Genomic DNA, 10,538 nt, shown 5'->3' on the forward strand with positions numbered 1-10,538 from the left:
TTCTCTGATTGCAGCCATTTGAAATAAATGTGACCATTCCTCTCCCCTCTATTCTCACTCTGCAGTGTCATCTCCTGCACTTTTCACTGCCCTCTGACATAGCTCAGGAGGGCTGATTATGTACTCACTTGGAGTGCCGCTGCCCCCTCAACCATCGCTGTCACGTCCTGACTTCATGCTGGCCTTATCGGTTACTTCTGTTCAGGATGATGAGCAGGGAGGTCGGTAAACATGTCTTTCATGTTTAACAATCTTCTTCAGATTGTAAATGAACACGGAAGAGCTCAGTATATAGTACTTCAGTGTTCATTAGTAACCACCGAGCAACAGGGAAAAAGGAGATTGAACACTCTGAGGGGAATTTATCAAAACTGGAGCAGACAAAATCTGGAGCAGCTGTGCATGGCAACCAATCAGCTTTTCTCTTTCAATTCTCCAAAAACGACCTGTCACAATTGGTGTATATACTGTCACCAACCTGGTGATCATACTTAAGATAAAAGAAAATATAAGTAAAATAAATGAAAACATAACATTAAAATTAAAATATAAAATTAAAAATACACAAACCTCTCTCCCCCACACAAAAAATTACACACACACAAATAACACACATAGTTACATAGTTAGTCATGTTGAAAAAAGACACAAGTTCAACCTATAGAGGTATGAAAAAAACAAAAAGAAGAAAAGCCTAAACAGAACGCTATGCCCACAATTACCCACTGTTGATCCAGAGTTTTTTAAAATAAAAATACAGTTTTTGCCATTTTCACAGAAAGTCACAATTTAAAATGTACAGATATTTATTTAGTACTCTAAAAAAATATTATGCTTTAGATTCAGTAGGAATTCTGTGCTGGGGCTCCACAGTGAAAGGAGGACGGACACCCCTCAGTTCTGGTCGGGGAAATAAGCAGTTCCAGGACTTTGGCTACCCTCAATGCCTCTCAGTTTATGCTGCTCTGGGTGGGATTCGTGGTCCGGGCCTCTCTCCCCTCATCTGCTCCGGTGATTGTGACCCAGGTGCTGTGCCTGGACGGGCCTGCACAGAGATGCACACACACACACTGATCCATTTGAATGACAACCTCCCTCTCCTGAAGAAGCGCCCCTAAGCGCGAAACGTTGAGAGAAAACTAGGCTCCTCCTCTGTCAAACCTTCGATAACGCTGTATCATGTCAAATTACCAACAATCATGTTTCTGTTAAGTCAGATTATCAAATCGTGTTAATTATGTCTAATCATGGCTTTCTACCATCATGCCTTGTAATTTTACCAATCATGTTATTTATATATATATGAAGGACAGAACAGAAATGGAGGGAGCTTTTCAGGGAGATATATAATCATGTTGTCATTTTTTACATATTTCAATTCAATCATTTTATTAATTTGATACGAATAAATAGTATATTTTTATAAATTCATTGGTCTGGAAGTTGTCATTTAGATGCCTACAAAACCCCAGCTTTCCTTCTTTTTTTCTAAACATTTGTTTTGCTGTTAATGTAAATGTTTGCATGTCCTCAATGGCAGTGATTAACTTCCCATGCCCTTTTTATGTTACAAAAGCTTGCCTATTAACCTTGCAAATGCCCAGAATTTAGCATCAAGTTATCCCCCCCCCCGACTCCAGTAAGGTTCGCAGCTAAGTTCAAGGAATGCAGATCGCAGAATTCGACTAGCTCAACACGAATTGAACTCAGGTAGATAAACTCATCCCTAGTACTGATTTTTTTTTTTTTATTAGACACGCACTTTAGACACTTAGGCAGAGTCACTGTAGTAGTTAATCTATCATGTCTCTAGTAGCTAATCTACAAATCTCTTCATTTAATCGTCGAAATAGGAAGTGGAAGCTTGTAAAAAAGGGGAACATCACACACAAAATTGCATGAAGGTAAATAATATTGTCAATATTAGCTAAGCATATGTGTCCACTGAAGTTACACATTTTCCCTTTAAAATATACAGACTTGGCACTCACAGCAGAATTAGCTGTCATATTTATGGCAACTGACAAAAGACATTCCAATGTATTGTCAGCTTCTGTGTTGGATATTTAAGATGCAACTGACATTTTTTTATATTGATTATATTTCTTTATATTGATTACCTGCCTTCTTTCAGATCACGTTTTCTTGACTACCTAAAACATTGCCAACTCCTTAACAAAAAGACAGGCAGTTGCCCTCAAGAAAATCACAGTCAGTGCATACAGTCCTACATGAGAATGATAGGTGAGATACTGTTATATTTGTAAAGATTTTTTATTTCAAGTGTCATATAATTACCTGTCATAACTGTTATTATTCATCATTTCTCAACTGTTATTAATTATCATTTAAAACATGCATAATAAAAAGGGAGGTTCTAAAGAGTAGTGTGTTCAATACTTATTATACAGTAGCCATGTTTGTTTTTTGCTACAGTTTTTTCTTATTTGTTTCTTTGTTTTCTTTTTTTTTGTATCTATAAAACAGTCTGGCTTCAGCCATGTGCTAGTTCTGGTTGGAGTACTGTCCAGCCTGCCCCCGGGCTAGGCCTGGGGATACTTTACGAACAATAAACAGCCATATAACATATGTACCTTGATAAATTAATAGCGCCATGTTTAACTTCTGCCTACACTCCAGTTTCCTACAATCAGCACTGGAAATTGCCAGCCATTTACTAGTAACCTCATGCAACTGATAGTATCATCAGCCCCCTATGATATCTACATTATTACAAAGCTTGACTGTGAATTACTTCCTATGTACCCTGTAATCAATCATTGATAGCACACCTGAGGCTGAGCAACATCATGACTTACATGGTGTTGCTGGTTAATGGCTGACAGTTTCCAATGCAAAACTGGAGCACTGACAGAAATCAAACATGTTGCTATGCATTTATCTAGGTGCATGTGTTATATGGCTGTTTAATGTTCATAAAGTAATTCTAGGGTAAACTTCCACTTTAAAACAAAGCAAAACCTGATTAGGTCAGAGATATATTGTTGGGGTTTCTCGTGTAAATACAATGTGAAAGATCAACCTGCAGCAGCATCAGATACTCAGGACCTGAGCATTTCAGGTCCTGTGCATGATCACGGGCTGACATTGACAGTCTGCAGTTCTTGCAATAGACACCAGTCAGATCTACAACTGCTACCAAATCCCAGTGCCATTTTATAATAGACCTGTGGCTGAGAAGAGATACTATGTTGCTGATATGTTGTGGGGCTTGAACTATAGAGTTAGTGTTAAATTATCTTTAAACAAGTGCATTATTAACTTTGGTTTATGTCCTGCATAGGTACTGTAATGACCCCGAACTTCATTAATAACTCAACTATGGAGATATCTCTGTGGTGCACTTGTGAAGGAAGTGGAGACCAGGAGGATGACTGCAAGAACATTCTCTCAATGTTTACCTCTAACAAGTGTCTAAGTAAGTGAGAATGTCAAATGTTGCTTCAATAGCTATACTACGGAGTTTAAAATACAATCAATTGCATATTATAAAGAGTATTTGATTACCAAAATATATAGGTTGCATAAGTTTTAGTCAGCCTTAGGCTAAATGAGCACCATGTTGTTATAGAAAAAAGATGACATAACAGAAGCTTCCAAAGTACAAGGACAGTAATGTCAGGAAAGAAATCACACTTTTCCTTTTCATATTCAAATATTAAAGCATGCCATACTGAAAGGGCTTGTGAAATCTTGTGACAGCCAGATGTCTGGTGACATCTGGAAGGAGGAAAGAGAAAAAATCCCTGTGGACCCCTCATGCCATGACCAGAGGGGTGCTGAAAATACTGTACTTACCAGCAATAGGATAGTGGATGACATCTGAGGAACAATAGTGTAGCTTTTTTTGTGCATATGTATTTCATTTTACCATCCTGTCACGCCTTTGGCCTATATATTATTTTTTTCAAACAAAGAGCAGATAATCCAGCCACTAAAACATTAATGAATGACCATGGCTCTTCTAATGACAACATGTTTAAATGTAAAGCCATGCTATCAATAATTACTCACGGTTAAACACTTACAAGCACCTTATTGCATGAAAATTGGCATTGCAACTGAATCCTTCCACACAACACTTTATTGTATGAATATTACTATTTAGTATACTAAAAGTATAGTGTATTCTGAAAAGTCAAATAGTCAAATGTGAATATGCAATATAGACATGTGCGATTCGTTTCGCTCCGAATCAAAATTCAGACGAAATTTCGGAGATTCGGATGTATCCGAATTCCGAATTACAGATATAACGAATGCGAACGAATCTGAATTTCTGATACTGAAAACGGAACGAAGTGTCGTTCCGTTTTCGTATCGTTCGTTCGTTGCATATGAAAAGTACTATGACACCTCTGCTCACAGACCCAAATGGCATTCGGGAGATCATGCAGATCGGCGGGCGTTGTGCATCGTGATTGACGCTGGATTACATCGATGTAGGCATTTTTTTTAATTAAAGGATTTGTCAAAAATTGACTCTTTCTTTTTTTTTCAATTAAAGGATTTTTTCTAAGAGTCTGGACTTTTTAATAACTATTTTATTTAAAACCTTTAGTGAATGGCTAGGGGTGCAAGGGGGTACCCCAATGCCAATTAGCCCCCTTGCCCGTAGACCCCCACAACCATCAGGTCATGGTTGTGGGGAAGATGCCCTTGTCCCCATCGGCATGGGGACACCCTCCCAATGCCGAGAGCAAGTGGCCTGGTAAGGCGCAGGGAGGGGGGCCACTCGATCACCCCCCCCTTTCCTGCCCTGCCTGTGCTCGGCTCAAGGGTCTGGTAGGAATGTTAGGGGGGACCCAACTTTTCCCCCCATTTTTGGGGGCTGGTTCCCCCTTAAAATTCCTACCAGACCTAAAGGGCCTGGTATAGATTTTGGGTGGAACCCCACGCACTTTTTTGTGTGTTTTAACTTGGGGGGGGGGGTCCCTCCTAACATTCCTACCAGACCTAAAGGGTCCGGTATGAATCGGGAGAGAACCTTTTTTTTCCTCTTCAGCACACTGAAATGTTTTTTCTTTTCTCAAATGTCACTGCTGCTACAAACAAACTAAACGATATTTTGTACAGACTAGCGCTAACGAATTTCGTCCGAATCCCGAAAAGAATTGACTTTCGGACCCGAATCCCCAAAAAACGCAAAATCCGAAACGAAACTAAACACATTTTTTGCCGGTGCACATGTCTAATAAAATATAGCCCAGATATTTGTTCTGCTTATTGAGTAGCATTGAGCATTAGTCATGTCTGTTAATAATCAGAATCACTGCTCAAAGTTGATAGATATATGATTAGGCAACAAATGGCTTGCATTGTAGATGTACCCATATAATAACCCATATCTGCATTATATGCAGTCGATGTATTTTGAAAAAGGTTACCATGTCAAACACAAGGCTGCAATTGCCTTTTCAATCATAAAAAAATCCTATGCCCTTATTGAATAAGACATGAAGAACCATCCATTAACCACTTCAAGACCAGGTGTTTAGACCCCCTTCCTGGCCAGGCCATTTTTCAGTATTCAGCGCTGCGATACTTTGACTGACGTTTATTCCGTCATGCAACGCTGTACTGAAATGAATTTTACACCATTTTTTGAAACACACAAAACTACTAGCCAAATTGCTAAATTTTTCTTTCCATGTATACAAGTGTAGCCCCTACCAGCTTTAGTGGAGTGGTTACTAGAAATGTAGTGATTGCCAGAGCTGTAGTCAGTCTGGCTGAAATATAGTTGGCATTTATATGGTTAATTCCAGGTGTTCTGGCATTGATTGTACTTGCCTGAGTGGAGTGTGACTCTGCTGCAGTGTGGGACATCCAATGAGGGACACTTTGAGTGTGTGTGCAGTTCATCAGCCAACCATTGGGACTCTCATGGCCAGTGTTGCATGCTGGGACAGGGCATATATACTCAAAGGAATTGCTGTGTGCTCAGTATGGCTCCAGCCATGTGCTAGTTCTGGTTGGAGTGCTGTCCAGTCTGCCCCTGGGCTAGGCCTGGGGGTGGGAATACCTGATGGTGGAAAATGCTCTGTTAGGCCTAAAGTCTAGAGGGAGGGTTCTGCTGTTGTTGAAGGAGGAGAACCAGGGAAGCTGATAGCTGCTGGAGGTGCCTGGAAAATAGAGGACCTCAGGAGCATTTCTGGTGTCTTTCCTACTGAGAATTTGTGCCAATCCCTGCTCATCTGCTGCTCATATACATAGTGTCAACTGTGCTACAAGTGGATCTACACTGAATTACTAAAAGAGGCTGGTGTGTCCAGAGTCTGTGTTTGTTCTGCCCTGGATGTCTAGGCCCCCTATACCCTCTCTCCCAGTGTGAATATGTTAATAAAGTTCTTCAGCATCATACCTCTGGCCTGGATATCAACTATGTGGGTCACTAGAAGAGGGCAGTTAATGCTAATGGGGCAGCGGGTTGCTATAATCACTAGACAGGCTATGGGTGACCCGGGTTATTCCAGCGGCTCCTTCAGGGGTGAGTGCTACACAAGTGTTTCTATATCGAGAGAAGGCAGTGATGCTTTCAACAATGTATACAGAACAGATGATTTTAGAAAAACCTAAAGGAAACTGATATATTTGTATTTTTACTTTTCAGAAAGTGCAATCAAGACGGAGATTAACAACAGCGACGCAATGGATATAGATCCTAAACCGGCAGATCCTTTTACAGACAAAGCATGCACTCTGCCAGTTTTTCCTATAATTAATGAGGTGAGAGATAATCTTTGCAGAAAAAAACAGGTTATTTCACTTTGAAAGAGTTTTTATTTATTATATGGATTATACATGCAGCATTCAAAATTTTACTTAGGTTCTCTGTGGAGAATTGTTTGGGAGTCTTTCTATGCTCATAGGTCTTTATACTTTGTATGGAAGATGATTGCCTAGGCTGGTGGCTGTCAAATATCCATTACAAGGTCAAATTGTACCTAAACCCCCCAAAAATGTAATATACTGCAGTTTACCACTCCATAGATGCAGTGGCTGCATTCAATTCAATTTTTCATTTTTTTCCCCTTAGTTTTACCTGGTGATCTTGCCAGTAATACGCTTCCTGTTCTTAGGTGACAACATTCATTTACTGCACTGTATCTATAGAGGAGCAGCATTACGGTATCACCAGAGGATGTGCTCCTAATTTGAAATACCGTATATACTCGAGTATAAGCCGAGTTTTTCAGCCCATTTTTTGTGCTGAAAAATGCCCCCCTCGGCTTATACTCGAGTCAGCGTCTCGAGCACTGAGGAAAGTGGTCAGGTTTCTTCTTACTTACCTCGCCGAGCGTCGCGTCACTGCTGCTCCGGTGGGCGGCGCTCCGAGCGGGGTCATCTGGCAGTCTCCAGGTCCTAATTTAGGTGGCCGGAGACTGCCAGATGACCCAGCTCTGAGCGCCGCCCACCGGAGCAGCAGTGACGCGACGCTCGGCGAGGTAAGTAAGAAGAAAGCTCCAGGTGGGGTTGTAATTTAGCTGGCAGGCACCTCTAAGTCAGCTAAATTAGGACCCCACCTGGAGCTCCTCCCACTGGACCAGCCACGCCGCTGACTCGTCCCTGCTCTCTCCGGCACAGTCACACAGTGAGTGAGGGCAGATTTGGGGGGGATTTATTAAGCAATTATGTATTGTCTGCACTGTATTAGCAGTATATACTTTATATAGAGTATATACTGCTAATACAGTGCAGACAATACATTTACAATTATACTAACATGAATGGATTAAATGATCTGTATGTAGCCCTGTACTATGGATCATTTAACCCATTCATGTTAGCAGAGGATCATTGTAAATGTATTGTTGCAGGCACTCTATATGTACATGTACTATATACTACATATAGAATGCACTGAACAATAGATTTACAATTATCCTCTGCTAATATGAATGGGTTAAATGATCCGTAGTACATGATATGTAGCCCTGTACCCCCTTTTCCACTTACAGAGCTAGGTTATTGTTTTTCTTTTAAATAAATATTCATGTAATTGTATTGGTATCTATCTTCATTTTGTACATTTACCAGTAGCTGCCTCATTTCCCACCCTAGGCTTATACTCGAGTCAATATTTTTTCCCAGTTTTTTGTGGTAAAATTAGGTACCTCGGCTTATATTCGTGTCGGCTTATACTCGAGTATATACGGTACAAACATCTCTACCTCTTCTCACCTCCATTACATAGGGAGGTGATGCCCTGTAGTTCACAGAAGATAGATGGGAACGCTGATAAGTTTTATTTTTCAATTCAGTGCACAGAAAGTACCAAGGGAAAATGATTTGCAGCAGGATTAAAAGGAATATTTCTGTAATTGCAAAAATGTTCTTAGCCTGCAAAAAAACGAATGCAGCCTTGACATCTATGGACTGGTAAGCGGCTCTATAATACATATTATTCTTGGGTTTAGATACACTTTAACCCCATATTGACATACTCTATTCTAGGATAGCAGAGTAAACTGTATTGTGTTAAAGAAGAACTATGGGGTCAGTGTTTTTCCCCATAGTTCTCCTCAGGGTAACGGGAGGACACAAACTAGCGTCCTCCCGTTACCCTAAGCTCAGTATACCGCGAGCTACAGCTCGCGGTATACTGAGACGCCGCAGCCGGAAAGGATCCCGACGTAGATGACGGGATCTGCCCAGCTGCGTGTGACAGCTGGCTCTGCCTATCTAGAGGCAGAGCCAGCCGTACCCCCCCCCCCCCCCTCCCGTTCTGCCAGTCAGCGCTGGCAGATCGGAGCGGGGAGAGGGGAATCCAGCCCCTCCCCCTGTCACGGCAGAGAGCCGTGACAGGATCGAGAGGCGAGCGAACCCGGTATGTGTTCGCTCACCTCCCGATCTACTGAGCCGACCTGTGACAGTCTCATTGTCACAGGTCGGCTAGAACTATGAGGTGAACTATGAGGTTCACTCACCTCATAGTTCTCCTTTAAATTCTTTTTTTACCTACTTGGCAATTATGCATGATCCACATGAAAGATTTGTTTCAGACTGCTTTTATACTTATTTATATATGTATATAAGCCTTATCCTTTAGCTGTCCTAATTAGTTCACAATTGCATTATTTATTATATAGGCAGAAAAAACAGAACGTTTACTGGCCCCCCGGATCTTCTAGGTCCATTGCATTGACTATAGTGATACCTATGGTGATTGGGTATAATATTTCTTTTTATTGTACCATTCAGCAGGCAAAAGGACATACAATGCAAGTCCTTCCTGTCAAGACAAAAGAGGCCTCGAATTCAGCATCTGGAGGTTCATCTCTGCTTTTAACTTCGACATTGCTGATTACAACTTTGTTTAGCCTTTTGAAAGTCATGTTATCTATATGAGCTTAGATGCACTGCATCTAAGACCAACGCTACAGAACAATCATCATGGACATGCTGGTTTTTGCTCACTATCTAGGTTGGGAAAGAAAAAACACATGGACAATTCATCAGTACGTAAACTGTGTTTTCAGCCTTGTACTATATGACTGTTGATGACTTGCAAAACATGGTGATCAACTGGCTTGTGTCAACAACTAACGGCCACCCACCACAAAGACTTGTGAAAAGCAAGACATCTAGAGAAGGTGTGAAGTGCCCATATATTGACTGTGGATTGTTGTGGCCAGTAAACTGCAATTACAGCTTGCTTTACATTCACACTTGTGACTGGTAATTCTACTAAAAGGAAGGTATTGCAAAATAAATCTTTATGGACACCATGTTGACCTAATAAAAACCAGGATCCTGCTCTTCTGCTTGTGTAACTTAAGACTGTACTTCCTAATAATATTAATGTTATACATGTAGACAAGTATCAATTGTAGGCTTAGACGAAAAATCTATGCGATATTTTCCTACACCGCACAAGAAGGCTGAACATGAACCTTGAATAAGTTCAAGTTAGTTGTAGTTACCTAACAAATGTAGTTGCCTGATAAACTGCAGTGATGTTTCTTTTCTTCTCTGAAACCTCTAGAAAGGGACTATAGGTGACTACAGACTTCAGATGACAGCTGTTTATGCATGCATGATCCGTCTGCTATTTCTTTTTCTACATGTCATTGGGAAAACTTTCAAGTTGGGTATATGAAGGACAGACGGGTCACTTGTGTGCCACATATCTCAGACAATAGTGATCAGTTGTGAAAATCTTACCTAGCTGATCACTTTATCCCCTGAGAATGATTGGCTCAGCCATGTTTGCTGGGGGCCATGATGGCCTTTGGAATAAAGACTGTTGTCAAATACCTGCAAAAGCCTCTAATACCCTACTTTTGCTGCTGAATGCAAGGCCATTCTCGCAAGCAAAGCACTGTTCCTGTTAGCCCTCCAATACCATGGGCTACCTTACTGGCAAATAGAAATCAGCGTGAGACATAGGCAGGCAAGAGTGTGTACTATCAGAAAATGCACAGATGTTTCCTATTAAAATGGTCAAACATTCAGACAGGAAAGGAGGATCTTCGAGGCTGTTTCAGATTTGTGCAGGTACTTCTACGTGCCTG

At 40.9% G+C, this 10,538-nt stretch overlaps 1 protein-coding gene across 1 annotated transcript in view; it reads left to right on the forward strand.

The window, feature by feature from the left end:
- LOC108797605 (GDNF family receptor alpha-2-like) overlaps positions 1–9,838 on the forward strand; it is a 39,923-nt gene extending 30,085 nt beyond the window's left edge. Inside the window, exons 5-8 of the mRNA XM_018569228.1 lie at positions 2,135–2,244; positions 3,305–3,439; positions 6,635–6,750; positions 9,229–9,838. Of these exons, the coding sequence (XP_018424730.1) occupies positions 2,135–2,244; positions 3,305–3,439; positions 6,635–6,750; positions 9,229–9,372 (505 nt within the window). The 3' untranslated portion in view covers positions 9,373–9,838. The remainder of the gene's footprint in view (positions 1–2,134; positions 2,245–3,304; positions 3,440–6,634; positions 6,751–9,228) is intronic.
- Positions 9,839–10,538: the final 700 nt, after the last annotated feature.

The sequence above is a fragment of the Nanorana parkeri genome, unplaced genomic scaffold (assembly GCF_000935625.1).
Source record: "Nanorana parkeri isolate BGI_ZX_2015 unplaced genomic scaffold, ASM93562v1 scaffold1306, whole genome shotgun sequence".
NCBI classification, from domain to species: domain Eukaryota; kingdom Metazoa; phylum Chordata; class Amphibia; order Anura; family Dicroglossidae; genus Nanorana; species Nanorana parkeri.